This window comes from Engystomops pustulosus, chromosome 4, assembly GCF_040894005.1.
Source record: "Engystomops pustulosus chromosome 4, aEngPut4.maternal, whole genome shotgun sequence".
Taxonomy (NCBI): Eukaryota; Metazoa; Chordata; class Amphibia; order Anura; family Leptodactylidae; genus Engystomops; species Engystomops pustulosus.
Window position 1 is genome coordinate 133,170,254 of NC_092414.1, and position 24,325 is coordinate 133,194,578.

Below are 24,325 nucleotides of genomic sequence, written 5' to 3' on the forward strand. Positions count from 1 at the left end.
GATTTTGTATATTTCTGATTTAAATTGGCTTAGTGTTGTGCTTGTAGGTGTTTACTACATATACTGTGTATGTATATATATATGTTAATATTAATGGTATCAGGTAGAAATAGGGAAATCACCTTATGTCATAAGAAATTAGTATAAATGGTGAATAAAATATAACTTTTACTTTAGATAATTAAAATATGTTCATGAAATGAATGGAAAAATGAACTAGACACAAATGGGACTGTAACTGTTTAAAATTCAGGATCCATATCAGGATTGACCAACTACTGATCCACAAATGCTATGGTTCTAAGTAAGGAAACTCACCATAGAAGTTGATGCTGTGATCAATGCATGGGAAGTGCACCGTCTCCTCAATCGTCTCCTCTTATGTAGACACCCACAGCCATAGATGCATTTGCGGCCATGTATTTTCAATAAAATAGGTGATAAAACAGGGAGAACAGTATATGTAGACAAAGTTTGCAGATGAAAAGTCAAACTGTCAGAATGAAAAAGGGATAGTGAGTACAACACTGTCCCTGATACACCCTATTCAGATAGCGACTAGTACACCCTATATAGCCTAACTTCGTTATCCGTTATCAACTGCCACCCCGACTGGAACCTTTCCCTGTTTACACTGGCCCTATTGCAGACCTACGGGTCAGGGAAAAAGGTAAGTATATTCAGAGAAATAGCTGGAGCATGTCCTGATATGCCATGTTTCACCTTCCTTTAAGCTCATTGGGGATACAAATGTCAGAACCACCTTACTTATGCATGCAAGGATGTAACAATGTCCTGCTTCCAAAATCACAGTATGGGGACGCAGCGGTCTTGTATGGAGTGCTCACGTTCCGAGCACTACTCCCTATTGTGACCAGTGGGTAATCTTATTATACCAAATACAAGAGGTTACCCATGGCTGAATAAGGCTATAACAGTGTTTTGTTATATGACATTGTTGTTGACATTATTATGTAAACTGTTTATTCTACTGTTCTACTTTTTTAAAATTTTGATTTGAATATTGAAAACCAAATAAAATATTTTGTGGAAAAAAAGACTTATCTGTGCTATGCACTAACAATGGGTTGCTTGCAAACGAGCCGGCACACTAAGTAGGTTGGTATGGGGGGGGGAGCGATATTTTGAGATTCACTCTAGACAATAATTTACCTAGAAACTGCCCTGGCTGCGGCCATATCTTACTGCGGTACCTTAAGAGGTAAAAGGTCCAGCAGCATTACAAAGGTCCCACAGTGGTACAAAGGTCTAGCATTGGTCCCGGGGTCCAGCAGTGGTTCAAAAGTCTAGCAGGTCCAGTGGTTATCCAGGTTGTTCAGCAGTAGAATGGTCCAGCAGCATTTCAGAGGTCCTGCAGCGCTCCAGAGGTCCAGCAACAGTCCAGAGGTAGAGTAGCAGTCAAGCAGAGGTCTAGCAGTGGTCCATGGGCCCAGCTGTGATCCAGAGGTCCAGCAGTGGTCCAATAGTCCAGCAATAGTCCAAAGGTCCAGAAATGCTCCAGGGGCCCAGAAGTATCCAGCAGTGGTACAGAGATCCATCACCAGCTGTATAGGGGTCCAGAACCAGTGGTTCAGAGGTCCAGCAGTGCTATATTTTCCAAAAATTCCCCATTATAGTATAATGGAGTCTATATGGTCTTAAGAGAAAATCATGATATCCACAGCAGTTTTTAAGAAAAATGTTTGTCGGCAGTGTCATTGATGTCCATTTATTATAATCAATGATGTAGAGGTCAGTACATACCAAGTAGATTTTGATTCATGTGCATGAAGCCGCTCTGCCATAGGCTTGGCACTGCGAGGATTTCCGCACTTACTTTGGCATATTAAAGTTACTCAACTACCCCTGATCTCTACCCTGCTGTGCCCACTTTTCGTGCCCTGCTCCAGAAATGTTTGCATGCTTTCTAGGTCAGTTTTCCATCACCCCTGATATCTGCTGTCATAGTTTCTCCAGGCCTCTGACTGGATATATGAAACTGCAATATTTTATCATTGTTCTGACACATAAATGAATATTTATAAAATAAACATCACACACCAATATGCTTTTGACCAGCATCAACTAGCAACCCAGATAGAATCCAATTTTTAGGCAGCAAAAATGAAATCCATCCTGGAGTGCGCCACCTAGCGCTTCTAGCTGAAACTGCAACTGAAAATCCCGGCTTGCTTCAAAGCTGCACAACTGCGCCTGCGCACATCAGCGATCCAGTTTCTTAAAAAAGCGCTGGGGAGCCGCGGGTGGCGGGTGTTGCGAGCGGCGGCCGGAGAGTCTGCACAGCCATGTCTGCTGATATGGAGTATGCCCGGCGCAGGAGGTATACGCATGACACCTTTGGTAAGAGTCGTGAATATTGTGACTGGTGCTCTATGTCGTGACCTGCAGGTAATTGGTTACACCTGTGCCTTGTCTACACATGCTGGAAGCGCTGCTGCTGCTTGTCTGTTTCCCTGCACGTTCCCTGTATTGGCTTTTTGTGGGACTACAAGTTACATATTACCCAAAGACTGAAAACTTGGAGGAGGCGGCCCAATAAAATGTAGCTACCTTCTTGGATAGCGATGGCTAACCTATGGCACTGGTGCCAGAGGTGGCACTCAGAGCCCTTTCTGTGGGCACTCAGGCCATCACCAGAGATGACTCCAGGTATCTTCCTGCAGTCCCAGACAGCCCAGGACTTGCTGTGCACAGAACTATTTTAACCGGTTAAGGACCGGGCCCTTTCCTGTTTTTTTTCATTTCCATTTTTCACTCCCCACCATCAAAAATCTATAACTCTTTTTTATTTTTACACGTAAAAAGCTATGTGACGGCTCTTTTTTTGCGTAACAAATTGCACTTCATAGTGATCACATTGAATATTCCATGCCATGTACTGGGAAGCGGGGGAAAAAAATTCCAAATGCAGTGAAAATGGTGAAAAAACGCATTTGTGTTGTATTCTTGTGGGCTTGGATATTACGGCTTTCACTTCACGCCACATATTACACATCTAATTTATTCTTTGGGTCAGTACGATTACAGGGATACCAAATTTGTATAGGTTTTATAATGTTTTCATACATTTACAAAAATTAAAACCTCATGAACAAAATTATTATTTTTTTTTTTTGCCGTCTTCTTGTGCTTATAACTTTTCCATACTTCGTTGTATGGAGTTGAGGGTGGTGTCATCTTTTGCAACTTTTGATGATGTTTTCAATGATATTATTTTTAGGACTGTACGACCTTTTGATCACTTTTTATAGAATTTTAAATTTTTTTTTTAAATGGCAAAAAAGTGCCAGTTTTGACTTTGGACGTGATTTTCCGCTACGGGGTTAAACGCAGTGAAAAACCGTTATTATATTTTGATAGATCAGGCATTTTCGGACGCGGCGATACCTATTGTGTTTATGATTTTTACTGTTTATTTATATCAGTTCTAGGGAAAGGGGGGTGATTTGAATTTTTAGTTTTTTTTTTATTCTTACTATTTTTCAGACTCCCTAGGGTACTTTAACCCTAGGTTGTCTGATCGATCCTACCATATACTGCCATACTACAGTATGGCAGTATATGGGGATTTTACTCCTCATACATTACAATGTGCTGATAGTACATTGTAATGAATGGGTTAACCCGAAGTAGCTTCGGGTCTTCGTGAGACCCGAAGCTACCATGGCGACGGATTGCCGCTCCCCAATGACGTCACGGGGAGCGGCGATCCTCGGAAAGATGGCGGTACCCATGCGCCGCCATCTGTTTGAAGCCGCTGGCAGCGATCAGCAAGAAAACACCCGCGATTGGTGCCGGCACCGATCGCGGGTGTTACCGGTAAGCCTTTGCTGCAATATGCAGCAGAGACTTACCGGCTATGGAGAGGGTTTGGTCCGCGAGCCCTCTCCATGCATCGGAACGCGACCGCCGCCGTGAATACACGACGGGTGGTCGCGAACCGGATAAAGTGCCAGCTGTACCTGGGACTATTTTCTGCTTTCTTGGTGTCCTCAAGGTGCTGGTATCAATGAAAACTGTGACAGAGAAGGAAGTATAAATTACAAATTACATTTCTGTGTTGACACTTTGCGATAAACAAGTGGGTCTTTGTAGTAGTTTGGGCACTCGGCCTCTAAAAGGTTTGCCATCACTGTTCTAGGACCTCAAATTATTTGTGTCCGATCAATGCATGAAACCCCTGGGACAGGATAGTTTAGGGCTTGACTTCCAGGATATCTGATAATAATACTAATAGTAATAATTCCTTTATAGCACAAACAGCACAGAGCTTGCCAAATCTGATGTATCTGGACCTGTCTGACTGGGTTTAACAGTTAACCTTTTTGGAATAAATTAAACTAGATGTCTGTTATTATAGACAACAATGTTATTATAAATATAAACCCTAATGTAGGGTGAGTTCTCAATTGTTACAGTTACATTTATTATTATTATTATTTTTAATATGTTGCAGAATTGACTTTTGTGCCATGTGGAACCATCTGATCATTCCAATATATATCACGTGAATGCTTTAGTCTTAGACTTTATTAGGTGCAACGTTTGATTGAAATTATGTTTTTTGGTTTTTTTTTTTTAATATTTGCGCCAATTTCTTTTGGACACCGTTTTTACTGCTTTTAGTGTACCCTCCAAATTACACCTTTAATTTATTATTTGGATTTGATCACAGGGATACGAAATTAACAAAAATTAAAACTCTTTGTATGTCTTAATTCTTAATTTTGTCCTATTCTGACACCAATAGCTTTTTCATACTTCCTTGTATAGACCTGTGTAAGGTGCTTTTTTTGGCGGGACATGATGACCTGATACTATTTTAGGGACTGTACGACCTTTTGGATACTTTTTATGAAAAATTTTATGTGTTACACAATGGGGGAAAAAAGATGCATTTCAGACATTTGGCCACTATTTTCCCTTACGAGGTTCTATTTTGATAGATCAGGACATATGGGAAAGGATACCTAACATTTTTATTTTTATATCAGTTATAGGTAAAAGGAGTGAGGCAGAGAGGGCAATGGCATGGAGAAGTCTACAGTGAATGTATTGGGTAATTTTACCTAGGGGGATGTGTAAATGTATTGGCAAATCCTTGGTTACTTATGTGTGGCATGCTGACCAGACCATAGACAAGTGACAAAATTATCCATGTGTTCAGCTAAATCTGGTGCAGCACTTCCTATTGCTATTAAGTATATGAAGTTTGTATTGCATTTAACACTCCTCCTTGACTCAGAGCTCACACATTCCCCTTCCTCAATGACCGCACCCACTCCCCACAGAAAAGCACTGCACCTTGTCACACAACTACACACTCCCCCCCCCCCCCCCCCACACGAACGCTACATAAGTCTCATATACCCCCCTGAGACCACACTTATCTCTACCCCACTGACAACATAGACACACCCTCATCCTCCCTGGCATTACTCACTCCCTATCCCCCACTGACACCACACACTTGCCTCGGCTTATGAATGTTTTCTCTCCTTGGTGTCTTTCTCATGGAAGCAGCCATGTTGTGGGGGCGGGGCTTCATTCTGTAGGGGCTTAGCAATGTCGGCTCTTTATCTCTGCAGCTCTAAAGCTGCAAGTTGCCGAAGGGGAAGGGCGACCGCACGGAAGAGGAATAAGTCCCTGCTGTCAGCAGATCCCCGGCAGGCAGAGCAGAGTTGGCGCCCTAAGCAGGCGTCTACCTCTGCATAGATCCCTAATCCTGGAAGAGACAGTCATGCTGCTGGTGGGAGCTGTAATCTGACCAGTCGGCAGGCAGGCAGTGGCAGCGGTCCCTTCAGCCTGGAGTCCTTTCCTTCTGTAGATAGACACAGAGCCAGGACATGCCACAGTCATTGTTATTTTAAGGTGGCATGTCCTGTCTTACAAAACTCATACAGTGTCCGACGTCTCTGATTCTGCCACCAAAGGGCGCCGCCCGAGGCAAGATTCTCAACTCGCCTCATGGGTTGTATCTTTTTGATTTTTCTATATAAGGGCTTGTTATCTGCAGCACTAATTGTACCTTTCAGTTGCATCATTCATTCTGTGCCATGTACTTGGAAACTGGAATTTTTTTTTTTTTATAACTATTACTACGGGGGGACTGATCACTTACCAAATACACTGTTTCTGTGCCAAGTGCACTAATGATTTTGTTAAGTCCTTCAAAACTTTGTATGCCTGTAAAGGAAGTTCACAAAAGTAAAACTTAATTTGCTCCTCGCCTTTTGCTGAAAGTTTACTGTTGTGAGAGTTTCTACTAGCTTCCATTCTTGTAGAACATATGCAAAATGGCGAAACTATTTATGTAAATATTTAAACATGTTTCAGGATTCCCCAAGGAACTAATAAATGTGAATGGTTACCAGTATGTTTTAAATTCTGAGATATAATTTTTGGAGAAGGTAAAGCATGACTTGCTTATAGTGGTAGAGTACAATGTAACTATATGTTCCATCTAACAACTTCAGTTTATAAACTTATTCCAGGATATGATAGCTAGAACTGGTCAGGTCTGCTTACTACTAACTTGTTCTATTTACTATACAATGCACTACGGGCTCATAAATGAGTTTTTTTTGGTTTTTTTTTAAAGTTTTTGGGTGGATACATGTAATCAGGTCTAAGAATGCTACCCTCTTAAGCTTTTCCAGAAACTGGTGCAGGAAGTTCAGTTGGCTCATAATTGTTTTTACCAATATTTACAATTATTGATTGTTGATCAGCCCCTTGCTTATTCAGATGGATGGCATTTTGTACTTAGAGGGGGTTATGCCTCTAAGGGAGCTTACTGTATCTTCTATGAGGGGATACAGAATAAAGGTTAGGAAACTGCTGGTAGGTTAGAAACTGTGTTCATGTGTTGTGCACTAATAATTTTATTTTTATTGCTAAGCGTAAGATTCATGTTAAAATTCACCAAATGCATGGTGATGAGTTTCTCCCAATGCATTTGCGGAGTGTTTTTAAATGCAGGAGTATCAACAGTGGATAACTCTAAAACTTTAAAGAGAACCTGTTACGGCGACTTAGATCCATACAGACCTGTAGTTGCTTTAGGGCCCTGTGGTTTAGGGACTTGTATTAACCTTTGTATTTGCTTTACGTAACCTCAATTTAAAAAAAAAAAAAGGGAGTGTGTGTGTATAATTTATTATACACATTAAAAAAATGTTTATAAATGTATACATACACATTTTTTTTCTTTAAATTGAGGTTACCTAAAGCAAATATAAAGGTTGATACAAGTCCCTAAATCATAGTTCCATACAGACCTGTAGTTGCTTTAGGGTCCCAAATTGCCCTGATCGGTCCTATTCAATACTTCATATTTTTACACAAAGCTATGCTAGTTAATGTCCAACAGAACTAGCATGCAGCTGCTGTTTCCCTTGCAGACCAATGTGCCGTTAAATGAAGCATATTGTAGCTCAATTAATGGGCTACAATAACTCTGAAGCTAAGTTTTTACAAGCAGAACACCTAAAAGTTTCTGTTATCTGCTTTAAACGGAACCAACAGATTATTAACTTCTGCTTTGTCAATTGTGCACTATTTTAGGACCCTTTTTACTTGATCATCGCAGAAATTCTGTGAAATGTAAAGTCAAAAATTTTTTTTATGTTCATTGCCAGTTTTTCATCAGTTTTATCCATTTATCATGTGCTAGAAAAAATGGATGAATTTAGTCTGTTTTCTATAGCAAAGGATCGTCCAAAACTTATGGCACTCGGATGGTGTGCGAGTCTGGACAATTTTTTTTCCGTGACCCAAAGCAAAATTGGCTCATGCTGCCATTTTTCCACAGCAGTGAAATTGCGTATGGGGAAAAAAAAAATACTGAAGACTATATGGCAGTGTGTGATGCGAGGGTCCTTAGTGTTTTTGCATCTCTGAGTAATTTCTTTTTTTTTCTTTTTTTTTTTTTTCCTTGCCCCTTTAGACTTTCCACGTGAATATGAACACCGTACTGATCCACACCACCGAAGAGGATCACTATGTGACCGACATTGTGGAATAAATATTCATGGTGAATTGGTAGAGACTCATTCTGGATCTCATCAACATAGCCTTCTCACTCCAAGGCTGTTACCAGGTTTGTTAAAAGGATGGTTCTCATGATTATAAATATATACAGTACAGTGGTGTATAAAGACTACATTGCGACACATTTAAAGGCAGTTTCATCTTTTCCTTTTCAGAAGTACAGATGTCACCTAATACTATATGCTTGTTTACCACCGGCCAAGTTGTAAAATTTTTCATAAACCAGAAAATGGTTACAATTCATGCCCATAACTTTATATTACAGGGGTAAGGCCATGAGATTGTATTTATTGTTAAAAAGCTCTGAACCATGATACATTTCATATGGCTGTAGTGTTGGGTTCCGAATCGACTTGTACATCAGTTTTGGGTGGTCTCAAATAAAAAAACAAAAATAAGTACAAGATGGTGTACATGGAACAAATTTATAAGTCTTTATTAAATAAGTAAATAACATGATTAAAAACAATTTAAAAAGCACTCATAGTGCATGAGACAAGACAAAACAATAGCCCCGGTGTACACAAGAAATCAAAAGATACTTTCTACTTTGCCTTATTACTGTATATCCAATATTCCAATCAAATAGGTAGTGTAAACATCAAATCCGTCTCAAATGGTATGAGTTACGTAATAAGTATAAGCACAATCATAAACCCAATGTTACCTACATAGTCCCTTGTGCTTATGACCAATCAACTTTGATTAAGGAAGCCAAAAAACACATTAATACCTGCCTAGATGTGAGTCAGACGAGGCACATCGGACTCACATCTTCTGCATATTTTGTGCCAATACCACCTCTTGCATTGCAGCAAGTGAAGCTGGGATAATATCCCGGCTTCATCGTTCATGTGCCATACCTACAGTGCTTGTGCATTTGCCACAATGTGGCCAACAGCTCCTGACACGTTCAGTTTAAAGCAACCCACTGGTTTGTTCCTACCGACTCCCCACGTGAGTAGTATGCTTACTGAACAGACATTTTGAGGTCCGCAGCTCTATCGTGACCTGTAAATTTAACAAGCTTGGCGAGTCTGGTGGCACAAACGCGCTCGTATACTCACATGTGGTTTTATTGAATAGAATATCGCAAAGCTTTATGAGTGCAGAAATGTGGAGAAGATAGATACTCCTGGTAACTGGCCAAGTTGAGATCTGATTTATATAGCAGTGGTCATCAATTGAGGGCTGGATAATAAATCGCCCTGACAATGAAAGTGGAAAAAATTAAATCTAACCAATCCAATCAACTTATTGGGGCAGATTTATCAAGCTGTCTAAAAGTAAGAATGTTCTTAGTTGCCCATGGCAACCAATCACAGCTCAACTTTCATTTTACCAGTGTTCATGAATATTTAAAAGGGGAGCTGTAATTGGTTGCCATGGGAAACTAAGAACATTCTTACTTTTAGACAGCTTGCTAAATCTGCCCCTTTATGTGTTTTGGTAGTGGGGTCCATACAAGCAGGCCATGCTCCTGATGAGTTGGTTTCTTGGGACACTCCTTCCAGACCTTGATAATCTGTGGCGCTATAACTGTGCTGGATACACGAATTCATAATATCTTCGAGTTTTCTGATTGAATTTAGATCTGGAAAAGAAGAGGACCTTTCAGTGTTACCAATACTCTATCCAGACAGAAATGGCTTACACACTGGGAATGACATTGTCCTTCTAGGTCTGATCACACCAATATAAGATTGAAAAATAGTGCTGCAGCTGACTCAGTAAAACTGGCTATACAAACTGTGTGTGTTATTTATAGGACCTACTGAACTCCTCATATTGGTTTGTTTCAGTAAATCCTGTACATGCGTGTTTTTTTTTTTTTTTTTTTTTTAATACAATCCACACAGGATTTAATTTATACGGGGATCCCAGTTATCTTTGTATGTTCAGACTATTAAGAATATCAACATGTTTATAATTCTTCCAATGGCTTCCAACTTTGTAGGAGCATCTTCGACACCATTGTGTTGTCCACAGCACTCGGAAGAGCTTCAGCCTTGCAACATCTGTCTTATTAAAACCACCATAACTGCTGAGAATGAGGTGGAAGCTCTTAAACTGTCGAACAACTACAAGGCAAGTCTCCATAATGGAACTAGTAGTATTTTGCTTTGGAGTTTAATGTGGCCCATAAATGCACATAATAACACTTCCTCAAGAGTGATGATCAATGAAAATGTAACTTTTGTATGTGCCATAAATAGGAATTTTCTCACATTGAATTCATCAATCCAATCTGATTTATCTCCTGTAATGCTTGATTTATATGCTTTTTTTTTCTCTCTCTCTCTCTCCTTTAAGTTTGGTTTCAAGAAATGGAAAAGTCATGTAACTGAGAGACCATGGGAGGATCGGTCTGATATAGTGAAGGAACTCTACTCTGAACTAAATGTAGTGAAAACGTCAGTTGGTATGATAAACTTCACATAAATGGTTTCATGGAAACAAATATGTTCTGTCGGTATTTCCGAGTTTTTATAAAGAGTCTGGCAGATTTTTAAAATGTTCTTTTAGAGCTTGCCATAAGGCCGCATTCACACGACAGTATGGGGGCATATGTACGGCCCCATAGACGGCAATGGCGACCCGGCGGTGGTACGGTGCCACACGTGTGGCACAGCATGCTCTACCTTTCCCTGTGTGTGCGGCCGTGCGCCGCTTTTCTCTATGGGTGGGGAGGTGTCATCTCCTCGTTTCCAGCGCACAGCTGTATGCCCGCCTGGCTGTGGCCAGGTGGGCATATGGCTGTATGATTGTACCCCAAGACTGTTTTGATGTTTGCATTACTGAACATTTGTGTGCTTATGAGAGTTGAGCAGTTACTAGATGCATCTGGCACTACTAGTCTAAAGTGGGACTAGATGAGTAATGTGAAATTGTTTTCTTTGCGTGGTCTGATGATTGAATGATTTATGGTTTTCACATAAAATGAAATTAGTTTTTTACTTGGAAGCAAATTGTAACACATAATGTATTGCTGATTGTATTGCAGTCTCAACTTTAACATTTGGAAATATTCTGTATCTTTTCTTATTTGGATGGTGGACCAGCTTGTTCTATCTCTTCATTTCACTTGTGATGTTCATCTCCATTGGAGGATATCCATATGGTATGTTATAGAACAATATTAATATTGTGCATGAAATATTAATTGGTGAAAAAAAGCTCATCTCTATAAACCTGTGATGTAACATTTATTGGCTGCCATTTTTATAGCCAGTTTAGCCATTTAGGACCATGTTAATTTGTTAAGTTGTAAATTTGCAATGGAAGCTAATATTTAACTTCAGTGGGGTATGTATAGAAAAGAAACAATTTTTGCAGAAGCAATTTATTTAGTATATCCAGTCTTCTGGAAGAGCATGGGTAATGACAACAATTGTATGTTAACAATACCAGAGGGTATGTCCCATTAGGTAAATGTGGAATTATGTATGTATATTACAGGTGTGCTATGTTGGAGGCTTGGAAAATACTTTATTTGGCCATTTGGAACTGTTATTTTGAAGGTAAGAGCCTTGTAGAAGAATTCTTTTAATCTTTTTGAAATCTGAGTTGTACTGCAATTATTTTCAGATTTTTCTGGTGTTATGCTAACAATACCGACAGGCTGAATTACCCCTTTCTGTTATCACTGGTCTCAGTGCAACAGATACGTCAGCACAGTCCCAAAAAATGGTAGCCATGAAAATGTGAGCAAAAAATTGACACCTTAGACAGATCTGTAGACTAAAGTCTAAAAAAAAAAAATATAAATACCTTAAAACATGATAAAAACCTAAACGGGCAGGAAACGACTGTAAAGTATAAACTTTTTGCACTAAGCTAAAATAAGCAAGTAATTTACTCTCATTTTGAAGCGGTTTGCCTGCTAGCAGAGGTTTTATCTTGCCCTCCTGGCTGCCTTTCCTGCATTTGTTTTGATCGGTTGCCATGGCAATCTGTATTTGTAGGTGGAGAAGAGGTTGGGTGGATCTTTTAGGGAGGGGGCGCAAGGAAACTGTCAGTCCTCACTATTGCTAGCAGAAAAAAAATTCAATCCTGCACAGCATATTTTCAGTGCAACAGTAATCGGGTGGTCTGCAGATGGGGTAGGGCAGCTACCATGGTGTATAATGTGGAATGTGTGTGTATATAATGTGTGTGTACATGTGCACTGCGCTGTTGAACATGTTTTATATCTTTCTTTGTGATGTAGTAGATTACTGTGTGATCATTTCTTATTATAATGCAGAGCTCCAGTCCTCTGTGCTGTCAGCTCTGTGTCTTCCCTCCCTTGCTCTGCTGCACTAGATCTCTGTACAAGCAATAGCTGATTTTGTGTTCTCATTGGTTGTGCTGCCTGTGCATGTTCATGTGAATACCTTCAGTTTCCTTAGCTGATGTCACAACCAGGAAATCCCACCCACTTCAGGAGAAGCTGAGAGGACTTTACAGATAGTCTTCTAGATCTCTATCAGCCATATCTCAGGGTAGAAAGAAGCAAGATGTATGTATCATTGGAATTGTTGTCAAAGGCTCACTCCAGCTATTTTTTTTTTTTTTTGTCAAATAACTTACAAATTCAACTTAAATCATAATTTTAATGTTTGTCGAAATAGGTATACACTTTCCACGACGGCCCCCACCTGGAGGGTGCTCCTATATCCTGTAGGGACAGGATGTTGCAAGAGATTAAAAGCTCCTCCCTAGCACCCAACACCAGTGTTTTTCCTGTCCCTACGGGATATAGGATGCAAGAGATCTCCCTAGGGAGATATATTTTTTTTCCCTAAAAAATGTTTTTTTTTCTCTTTTTTTTTTTTCCGCTTCTACATGGGTTGTTAAAGTTGCAGTCTCAACTTTAACATTTGGAAATATTCTGTATTTTTTCTTATTTGGATGGTGGACCAGCTTGTTCTATCTCTTCATTTCACTTGGGCTGACCTCTCCCTCTCACACATACATCTCATATCCGTCCTAATATGGACTGTTATAATGTATGCTTTCTCAGGGAAAGGAACAAAAAGAGCCTAAAGAGAGAGAGAACAGAGGGAGAAAGACCAACTTAAAAACCCTCTAAAAGATGTGGCTTATGTAGTGCAAAAATGTCTGAGGAATATAGAAAGAGTTTATGCCCAGACTGCTTAACAAAAATTCTAAAGGAAGAAAGATTAAAGCTCATTTCACTAGGGCTATGGCAGCCTCATGGGCAGAGAAAAGAGGTGCATCTCTAGATCAGATTTGCCGGGCAGCAACGGGGTCAAGTTCCTCGACCTTTGCATAACATTACTGCTTGGATATTGCCTCCCAGGATGACCTGGCATTCGGTAGGAAAATCCTACAGGCGGTTTTCCCTCCCTAATAATGTTATCTGGTAAGTCTCCAGGTGGGGGCCTTCATGGAAACGTGGTGGAAATATGGAATTAGTCTTACCGGTAATTCGGTTTTCACTAGTGACCATGACGGCACCCCATTATTTCCCTCCCTTCCTTCTTGGAGATGGGTCTAATTAAATTTTCATTCGCACTTGCATCCTTCCATGTGGTACTTTGGTAGACACTGGTGTTGGGTGCTAGGCAGGAGCTTTTTAATCTCTTGCAACTTCCTGTCCCTACAGGATATAGGAGCATGCTCCAGGTGGGGGCCGTCATGGTCACTAGTGGAAACCAAATTACTGGTAAGACTAATTCCATATTTTATCATTGTAACTCCAGACAAAAAAATTTTAGTTTGTCCCTTTTCAAAAATGTGTGCTGTCATGGGAACAAAGATTATTAGTAACTCTTCATTACAGACCCCCTTACATCTGATTATTTCAGGTTGCAACTAAAGTAAGTCATCCAGAGAGCTTCATCAGAGAACATTTTGCAGAGAGGTCCAACTGTAACTTTGGGTCGGGTGTCCTTGCGTCTGACCGCTTGTATTAATGGGGCTCTGTGATTGTACTGACCCAAAGAATGAAGGGAAATTTGGAAAATTATGAGAGCTGTAAACACAAACCCAATAAGAAAATGAATATACCAGCATTCTATGTCCTGCACATCTGGGCAGCACTCAGACATCGCTCACTGTGCAGCTGCTGCTGTCTCCTTCTATGTCTGTGTTGGCCTGGTACATCCCGCTCTTCTTCCTGTAGGCTCCTCATTGTTGCCACTCCTTATCCATAAGTAGAGAACGTAATGGAAACTTCTCAGAGACGTAACTTATCACTGCAGAATTTGCCACCTTGGTTACTGTGGCCTCTGGAGAATATCTCCACACTCTGTGCCTAAAAAAAAAAAATCAGTCAATATAATGTCCCCTAGATAACAGCTAAGTGCCCCTACATATAAAGAGAATACAATGTGACCCATCAATATACTATAACATATACTACCATATAATGTAGCCCATGACCTCAGTATATAGCCAGCCAATATATATCCAGCCAGTCACCTACCCCCCAGAATATAGCCAGTCTGCCCCCACCCCTGTAGTTGTCTATATACTACAGGAGGCGCTAGTGGGCTGTGACCAATGCATTTGCCACCCTCGGCTTATACTCGTTTTTTTTTTTTTGTTAAAATCAGGTACCTCAGCTTATACTCGGGTAGGGTTATACTCGAGTATATACGGTACTTGACTACCTGCGCTCCTTGGAACCGCAGGCAGCTGTGCACATGCCCCTCATCCCGGCCCTGTGAGGGATCCTTTGCGAGCTGATGTTTTCAATGCTACCATTTTGAGGACTGTGCAAAATTTTGATCACATTTTATTTTATGTGTTATAAAATGGCGAAAAAGTAGCGTTTCGGACAATTGGGCGCAATTTTCCAATATGGAGTTCTCCGCTGACAATTTATTTATTTATTTTTTTCAATATTGTGATCTGGCATTTTAAACGGGGACAAATCTAGTGTTAGTGCGTGTTATTTTTATTTATTTTTTTAACTTTATTTTTTAAATGGTCTGATCGTTTCCACCATATACTGCAATACTACTATATTGCAGTATATGGCATTTTTACACAGTATTCATGACAATGACTGGCTCATTGTAACTAAACTGCAGAAACCAGACAGCCTCGGATCTGAGAGCAGCTGATGACGTTCGGGGAAGCAACAATCGGAACCAAGATGGCAGCTCCGCCGTCTTTTAAATGTTGCCAGCGGCATCGGCAGGGTTAATACCTGCAATTGGTGCTAGCCTGCAAAAATTACACCTTACAAATGTCTGTACATATTTTTAATTTTTTGTGCTAAAGGTTTTCATTTTTAAAAATCTATTTAAACATAATAAACCTGTTAAAAACTGAACCCACAAGAGAATGGCACAAATGCATTTTCACAGCATTTGATATTTTACAGCTTCCCAGTACACGACATGGAATATTAAATACTGTCACCTGCAAATAATATTTGTTATGCAGAAGACATGCCTTCATAAAGCTATGTATACAGAAAAATAAAGTTATGGATCTATGAAAATGAAAACTTCAAAATGGGGAAAAAAGGCTGCATCCTTAAAGGGGTATTCCCATGAAGACAGGATTCTTAAATATACTCGGGATAACAAAATAACACCTCTTAATCTCTGTAAAAAAAAAAAAATATATATATATATAATATGTGTGTGTGTGTGTGTGTGTGTGTGTATTCGCTCTCTCGCTCGCTCTCTCGCTCGCTCTCTCGCTCGCTCTCTGCATCATCCCTTCCCAAACCCCCGTGCATTCCAAGAAGAGCTCACACAGACTTCCTTCCTGCAGCGTGAGGGAAGTAAAGCTACAGAAAGATGAGGTCTTTATCCAGGGAAGCGGGAGGGAGCACAGCAGATCTGGTGGTATGTTGTGGCTGACATGTAGCAGAGCTGAAAATGTAATTAAGTGTTATATGCATCTCATGGATCTTATAATCTCTCATCTCTTTGTGTCAGATACTAGTGAATGTACAGAAGCTAAATTTAAGTGTATATAAACCTAAATCACATTGTCGGCACACAACATGTCGCTCAACACTAGAGAAATCATGTGAAATCTGGAGTTTTACAGTAACCAGCCTAGGGAGTGATAGTTCCTAAAACGGCAATAAAACTAAGTAAAATTGTAAAGGGTTAAAAATGATCTTTGTGTAAACATCACTAGGGTATTGAAATTTGAGAACTGGTACACTAGTTACCTGTTGCTCATTTCAACATGTTTCACCCACTCTTGGCAAACAATGCTTCAGTTTACCTGCAGTGTGGGTTTTCAACTTTTAGCCGACTACACAAACATAATGTGTAACGGGACGCATAAGTTTGACCTTTCCTGGTTATGGCTCAAAATAACTAATGCAAAACAAAATTCTGTGCTACAAACTGGTATTCAGGAAAATCCACTGCTGATCCTTCATTATGCCTTCAGGGTGTTGACTCTTTTTATAGTGGTTTTTGTGGTGCCTGTGAAACCACACAGTCAGTATATTGCTTTGTTTTGGTCACAGCATTGTGCCTTGTCAAGTTACTGTATGTTTAAAACAACTGCAGTAAATCAAAATGAATACAAATTTTACTTCTTTTTTTTTTTTGGCCACTCCTAACCTCAAGTACTATTTACACGGAGAGGTTCCTGTATATACCCTGTTTTTACAATGGGCGTGGTTTTTCCATGAATCACGGAACATGTAGTGACTAGTTTCAGAATGTGCGTCATAGTGCTTGTATGATGAATGGAGTGCCCTCCTCCCTGCAAAAAAGTTGCAAACTGTAATGTGATCACCATTACAATTTGGTGCTGCTGTTCCTCATGAAAGTCGACTTTTTTCATCATATATCGCTATAATGCACATTGTATAATGCCCCTAGGTCAGTTTGTGAAACGCCCTTAAACTACCAAAGTCAGTAGCTGCTAGTGAAACTGCTGATGGCTGGATAGATTGGTAAGCTAGTTTTTGATAATATGGATTCTAATATCAGATAAATTAGAATGGGAATTTCCTAAAAGGACTTTACTCTGAGGAGGTAAGATGATTGTTGTTGTTTTTACAGCCTCTTCCTCCCCCCAGACCTGCTACACATTTGTGTTTTTAAAGTGTCTACACCTTTCAAAATATTTCATTTTTTTTTTTTTACCTAGAGAGGTAGAACACAAAATAAAAAATGCTGTGTGAGGTTTTCAAAGTGTGAAGCCATACCAGAGGTTGATGAGCTGGAGAAGACTTCTCTAATTGAAAAATGTGAAAGGCTTCCTGAAGATATCCAAGGAAATGAGGTCAACTATTGGGTAAATCTTGCTCTTTTATCCATTTTGTAATTTGCTAATGTTTTACAGCTTTTAGGCAATTTAAAACTAGACGTTCTTGCCATGTTTTGTTTGATTTTAATTCTTTTATTTCTTTTGTCTCCCCTAGAAGCGTTTCAGCACTTACATTTGGTTCTTTGGGGGTTATCCTGTGCTTGCCGTCGTTCATGGGCTCGCTTGTTTGCTCTCCTGGATTTTGGTATTTTTCATTCCAGTGTCCAAGATGAATGGCAGAGTTCTATCCACTGTGCTTTTAATGCCCCCAGAGTATGTTGACATCTGCCAGGAAAACAAGGTTTGACATGGGCAAGGCCTACTCTGTAAAAATTTTGGCTTAACAACTCAAGTGCTTTATACTTCTTAGTGAAAAGGTAGTTCCTTACAATGGTCACTAATTATGTGTAGCTGAACTTTTTTTTTTTTTATGCAGAGAGCTATAGCTTTTCTTTTCATCCTGTTGGAGTAGGAGGTAACTTATGTACTGATTTCTATTTGGTAGCCCACTCTCTACAATATGCTGCTTGAACATACCCCAATAATATATCTTGCAGACATTACATATTCCATATTCCAAAAGTAATGTGTTCTCATTTCTAGTATCATTTTCAAGTATTGTTAAGGTCTTTTGACTGCATCTCACTGACGCTCTCATTGAGGGTCAAATGTGGCGAAAAAGTGACATCTCTTTAAAATTGTGTAAGACTATGCACTACATAAGTTTTGTCACTCACTATTGACTGTTGATGTCACCGTATTTAAAAAAAAAATATATATATTTTCTTGGACAGCCCTTTCAAGCAAGTTACAAGACCTGCAGAAAAAACTAAATGTATTGATTATGCAAAGCCAAACCAGTTCCCTACTGTGTAATGAGAAGATGGAACAGTTCTTTTGAAAGGGTCTTCCCAGTTTGGCTGTTATCTTGTGTGATGTCACACAACTTCCTCAATCGGGCATTGATATGTTGTTTGCTGTCTTGTTTAAGGTGGCTCTGGCGGCAGTATCTTTATTCCAAACCTTTTTTGCATCTATTTTCGAACCATGGACTGCAATTGCAATCTTTTAGATTAATTTGTTCCCTGAGCCACGTAGTGGTACTGCCAATAAGGAGTTGAGATTAGGTTGGTCTTGTGAACACTACACAAGTTAGCTTTGATGTTTGATGAGCTTTGATCTTTGATGTTTTTTGGAATGTGCTTGTTTTGTGTATCAAAATTGTATGTATAGTGGTTATGGAATATTTTTTTCAAGCTTTCGGTAAATAGAGATTACTGGTCATGTGTGTCCGCTTTTGGACATGGGCCAGTTTAGGTCCTGTTTTCATTAGTTATTACAGAGATTACACTGTTAAAAAGAGCCTTACTTCTAACAAGTTGTCCTGCATTGTTTAATTCAGACCAACCTTCTCTTTCTATATCTAGAGCATATTTTACATAGTCTTTAAGTTATTGGAAACCATTATTGGGTTTCTTTTATCTCTAAACTGGTCAGTGGAGAACAGGCCAAAAGCTACTTTTAATCCCTTACCAATGTGTAATATATTTGTACATAACACACCGGCTGGGGGTGTATGGAGAGAACTCGCGGACTGAGCCCTGTGAATACAAGGTCAGGTTGGTGTTAACCTTGCAGTGATACACTTTTGAGCGTCTCAGAATGATCAATACTGTTGATAATGTAGTGTGTTTGTTTGTTTTTTTTTTTCTAGGTGGGCGACTATTGTAATAAAGATGTTATTCTCTGCTGCTATTATGCTGTTAATGTTTATTACTACAAGTACACTGTGGATGGCCTCAATGTTTTTGCAGTTAATATCCTTTGCTTTGTGAGTGCATAGTCATTTTATGTTGGTCTGTGGGTATTATTGTGTAAGTTGAAGTTTGCCTGGCTTGAGGTATGGATGTTCATTTATATCATGGAGTGATTGATTTTTTTTTTTTTTTTCGATAGTGGAGTGGATTTGCAACATAACTTTGATTGTATAGAAGATAATCTTCTACTTTTCTTTGGTCCTGTTTACTCCGTTAAAGAGCCTTACTCCAAACAATTGTTCAATTCAGATTATCTTTCTATATCTAGAGCATATTACACTTGATGATTCACTAAATAATGAGAGAAATAACTGTCTACAGACCTGGATAGTCAGGAGACCCAGCTCAAAGTGGATATATCTATCCAGTAAACAATCTCTCTGCTGAGTGAACCTTTCATCCTGTATTTAAAGGACACCTGTCAGCAAATTAAACTGAATGAGCTGCACATACTTATAAAAACAGATCCCTAGCCCTCTTCCAACTTTGGATCTGTGAGAAGCCAATCTATATAGGAACATACTCTGAGTCTCACAGAATGTGGCACGTAGCGGTCTGATCGGCAGACCTATCCTTCTGCGGTCCAGTGTATTCAGGAGGGGCTGTCTGAGGAGGCGATGACTGCAGCATCGAACCAGGCAGTCACTGCCGGCGTCTGGTGTGGGAGTGGTGGCCAGGGCCGGATTAAGGTTGGTGGGGGCCCCTGGGCGCAAAATCTGGTGGAGGCCCCCCAATTTAGACAATCATTCTAAGGTTCATTATACATTTTTATTAGCATTATACTTAGGTCACATGCAATTAGGGAGGATAACAACCCTTTACAAAAGAAAATTGAAGTAGGAAGTAGTGGTAGCAAAGCAGCAGGGGTCGATGTAATGCATTATCAATGGTGTTTGAGAGAAAAATTATTCTAGTTGAATTAAAGCACAGCTTTGGAAAATAAAGCATGAACTTTGAATGGTTTGCCATAAGCAAAAAGAACAGTTTTATAGTAGAGATGAGCGAGCACTAAAATGCTCGGGTACTCGTTATTCGAGACGAACTTTTCCCGATGCTCGAGTGCTCGTCTCGAATAACGAACCCCATTGAAGTCAATGGGAGACTCGAGCATTTTTCAAGGGGACCAAGGCTCTGCACAGGGAAGCTTGGCCAAACACCTGGGAACCTCAGAAAAGGATGGAAACACCACGGAAATGGACAGGAAACAGCAGGGGCAGCATGCATGGATGCCTCTGAGGCTGCTTAATCGCACCATTATGCCAAAATTATGGGCAACAGCATGGCCATGACAGAGTGACAGAATGAAGCTAGATAGCATCTAAAACATGCAATAATTGACCCTGACACTATAGGGGACGGCATGCAGAGACAGCGGCAGCAGGCTAGAGAGTGGCATGGCGACATACCCTAAATGGACTCAGGCTTCAAACCAATGGGTGGCAGAGAGGAACCAAAGGAGGTGAGCAAGAAGCGCTCAAATAATATCGGTACATGATAAAAGTTTGCCAGTATATTTTGTGGATTACACAGCAGGGTGGCGACAAAGTTAACATGGAAGCCATGAAAACAACCCAAAATTCTGCCTGACACAGCTCGTTTGATAAGGGGACCATGTATGGAGGCAGTGAACTAGTAGTAGATTAAAGGTTCTGCAGTTAAAACTATGTTAGTTGGATCTTGGCATGGAGTTGGCGCTCCGCTGCCAGGCGAGCTTTCGCCAATCCAAGCCCCTGTCTCTAGGCTACTCCCCAAACAGCACTTCTAAGAACCTTTTGTATAAGATCAAGTGTAGTAGCGTTCTTATAAGTTTAGGATATGGCGGGTGAGGGGAATGTAAACAGATGCGCAAGAAGCGCTGAAATAATATTGGTAAATGATAAAAGTTTATTAGTATATTTTGTGGATAACACAGCTGGGTGGCGACAAAGTTAACAACTTTGATGTGGAATCCATGAAAACAACCCAAATTTCTGCCTGACACACCTCGTTTGATAAAGGGACGATGTATGGAGGCAGCTATATGGACGACTTTTGGAGGTAGCAATGGAGACAACGCGTGGAGGCTGCTATGGAGACAATTTAATTTGGATAGTGCCTGTATGTGGCAGTCCCAAAAAATTTTCAAACCAGAGGAGCAGGTAGGTGGCCCTCCAGAAAAATAGAATAGATTGAGTGCCTGTATGTGGCAGTCCCAAAAAGTTTTCAAACCAGAGGAGCAGGTAGGTGGCCCTCCAGAAAAATTGAATAGATTGAGTGCCTGTATGTGGCAGTCCCAAAAAGTTTTCAAACCAGAGGAGCAGGTAGGTGGCCCTCCAGAAAAATAGAATAGATTGAGTGCCTGTATGTGGCACTCCCAAAAATTGTTTAAAACAGAGGACCGGGTCGGTGGCCCTCCAGAAAAATTAAATGCATAAAGTACTATAGCAAGAGCCAGTGGGCCCTGTCAAAAAATAGCCAGTTTCCTCTGCTTTACTGTACAAAGAGGAGGAGAAGGAGGAAAATGAGGAGGAGGAGGAGTGGATCAATTATTCAGGTTGAGCTTCCTTCACCTGGTGGAGATTGGAAATTATGAGAAATCCAGGCTTTATTCATCTTAATAAGCGTCAGCCTGTCAGCGCTGTCAGTCGTCAGGCGTGTACGCTTATCGGTGATGATGCCACCAGCTGCACTGAAAACCCGCTCGGACAAGACGCTAGCGGCAGGGCAGGCAAGAACCTCCAAGGCGTACAGCGCCAGTTCGTGCCACATGTCCAGCTTTGAAACCCAGTAGTTGTAGGGAGCTGTGTGATCATTTAGGACGATGGTATGGTCAGCTACGTACTCCCTCACCATCTTTCTGTAAAGATCAGCCCTACTCTGCCGAGACTGGGGACAGGTGACAGTGTCTTGCTGGGGTGACATAAAGCTGGCAAAAGCCTTGTAAAGCGTACCCTTGCCAGTGCTGGACAAGCTGCCTGCTCGCCTACTCTCCCTCGCTACTTGTCCCGCAGAACTACGCACTCTGCCGCTAGCGCTGTCAGAAGGGAAATACTGTTTCAGCTTGTGCACCAGGGCCTGCTGGTATTCATGCATTCTCACACTCCTTTCCTCTGCAGGGATGAGTGGAAAGATTTTGCTTGTACCGTGGGTCCAGGAGAGTGAACACCCAGTAATCGGTGCTGGAATAAATTCTTTGAACGCGAGGGTCACGGGATAGGCAGCCTAGCATGAAATCTGCCATATGCGCCAGAGTACCAACGCGTAAGAATTCACTCCCCTCACTGGCCTGACTGTCCATTTCCTCCTCCTCCAACTCCTCCAACTCCTCTTCTTCTGCCCATACACGCTGAACAGTAAAGGACTCAACAATGGTCCCCTCTTGTGTCTCGCCAACATTCTCCTCCTCTTCCTCCTCATCCTCCTCCACCTCCACCTCCTCCGATATGCGCTGAGAAACAGACCTAAGGGTGCTTTGGCTATCAACAAGGGAATCTTCTTCCCCCGTCTCTTGTGACGAGCGCAAAGCTTCCGACTTCATGCTGATCAGAGAGTTTTTCAACAGGCCAAGCAGCGGGATGGTGAGGCTGATGATGGCGGCATCGCCACTGACCATCTGTGTTGACTCCTCAAAGTTACTCAGCACCTGACAGATATCAGACATCCACGTCCACTCCTCATTGTAGACTTGAGGAAGCTGACTGACCTGACTACCAGTTCTGGTGGAAGTTGACATCTGGCAGTCTACAATGGCTCGGCGCTGCTGGTAAACTCTGGATAACATGGTCAGTGTTGAATTCCACCTCGTGGGCACGTCGCACAACAGTCGGTGAGCGGGCAGTTGGAGGCGGCGCTGCGCTGCCCTGAGAGTGGCAGCATCTGTGCTGGACTTCCTGAAATGCGCACAGATGCGGCGCACCTTCGTGAGCAAATCTGACAGATTGGGGTATGTCTTGAGGAAACGCTGAACTATCAGATTTAACACATGGGCCAGGCATGGCACATGTGTCAGTCTGCCGAGTTGCAGAGCCGCCACCAGGTTACGGCCGTTGTCACACACAACCATGCCTGGCTTCAGGTTCAGTGGTGCCAGCCACAGATCAGTCTGCGCCGTGATGCCCTGTAATAGCTCTTGGGCGGTGTGCCTTTTATCGCCTAGGCTCAGCAGTTTGAGCACCGCCTGCTGTCGCTTAGCAACGGCACTGCTGCTGTGCCTAGAGCTACCGACTGATGGCGCCGTGCCCACGGATGGTAGTTCGGAGGAGGGGTGGGAGGAGGAGGAGGCATAGTAGGCCTGAAACACCTGGACCGAGGTAGGCCCCGCAATCCTCGGCGTCGGCAGTATATGACCAGCCCCAGGGTCAGACTCGGTCCCAGCCTCCACCAAGTTAACCCAATGTGCCGTCAGCGATCTATAGTGGCCCTGCCCGGCAGCACTCGTCCACGTGTCCGTGGTCAGGTGGACCTTGTCAGAAACGGCGTTGGTCAGGGCACGGGTGATGTTGTCTGACACGTGCTGGTGCAGGGCTGGGACGGCACATCGGGAAAAGTAGTGGCGGCTGGGGACCGAATACCGAGGGGCGGCCGCCGCCATGAGGTTGCGAAAGGCCTCGGTCTCTACTAGCCTATAGGGCAGCATCTCCAGGCTAAGCAATCTGGAGATGTGCACATTAAGGGCTTGGGCGTGCGGGTGGGTTGCACTATATTTGCGTTTCCGCTCCAGCGTCTGGGGTATGGAGAGCTGAACGCTGGTGGAGGATCGTGGAGGCGACGATGGGGTTTTTGTGGCAGGGTCCTGGGCAGGGGGCTGACTATCAGCTGACACAGGGGAAGGAGCAGTGGTGTGCACGGCCGGAGGTGAACGGGCTTGTTGCCACTGAGTGGGGTGTTTAGCATTCATATGCCTGCGCATACTGGTGGTAGTTAAGCTAGTAGTGGTGGAACCCCTGCTGAGCCTGGTTTGGCAAATGTTGCACACCACAGTCCGTCGGTCATCCGGTGTTTCCTTAAAGAACCTCCAGACTTCTGAAGATCTAGCCCTCGCCGCAAGAGCCCTCGCCACGGGAGCTTCACTAGTTGACACATTTGGCGCTGATGCACCAGCTCTGGCCCTGCCTCTCCGTCTGGCCCCACCACTGCCTCTTCCAACCTGTTCTGGTCGAGGACTCTCCTCCGTCTCAGAAGCACTGTGTTCACCCGGCCTCTCAACCCAGCTT

The 24,325-nt window shown here is 41.9% G+C and overlaps 1 protein-coding gene across 2 annotated transcripts in view; it reads left to right on the plus strand.

Moving 5' to 3' along the window:
• Window positions 1-2,224: 2,224 nt before the first annotated feature.
• LOC140127158 (uncharacterized) overlaps window positions 2,225-24,325 on the plus strand; it is a 51,913-nt gene continuing 29,812 nt past the window's right edge. The window contains exons 1-10 of one of the 2 annotated variants that reach the window (XM_072147503.1): window positions 2,225-2,361; window positions 7,970-8,122; window positions 10,031-10,161; window positions 10,387-10,495; window positions 11,078-11,194; window positions 11,533-11,594; window positions 13,685-13,744; window positions 17,158-17,304; window positions 17,432-17,617; window positions 19,031-19,133. In XM_072147503.1, coding sequence (XP_072003604.1) covers window positions 2,307-2,361; window positions 7,970-8,122; window positions 10,031-10,161; window positions 10,387-10,495; window positions 11,078-11,194; window positions 11,533-11,594; window positions 13,685-13,744; window positions 17,158-17,304; window positions 17,432-17,617; window positions 19,031-19,133 — 1,123 coding nt within the window. In that variant the 5' untranslated portion in view covers window positions 2,225-2,306. The remainder of the gene's footprint in view (window positions 2,362-7,969; window positions 8,123-10,030; window positions 10,162-10,386; window positions 10,496-11,077; window positions 11,195-11,532; window positions 11,595-13,684; window positions 13,745-17,157; window positions 17,305-17,431; window positions 17,618-19,030; window positions 19,134-24,325) is intronic. The other variant, XM_072147504.1, reaches the window with a different exon arrangement.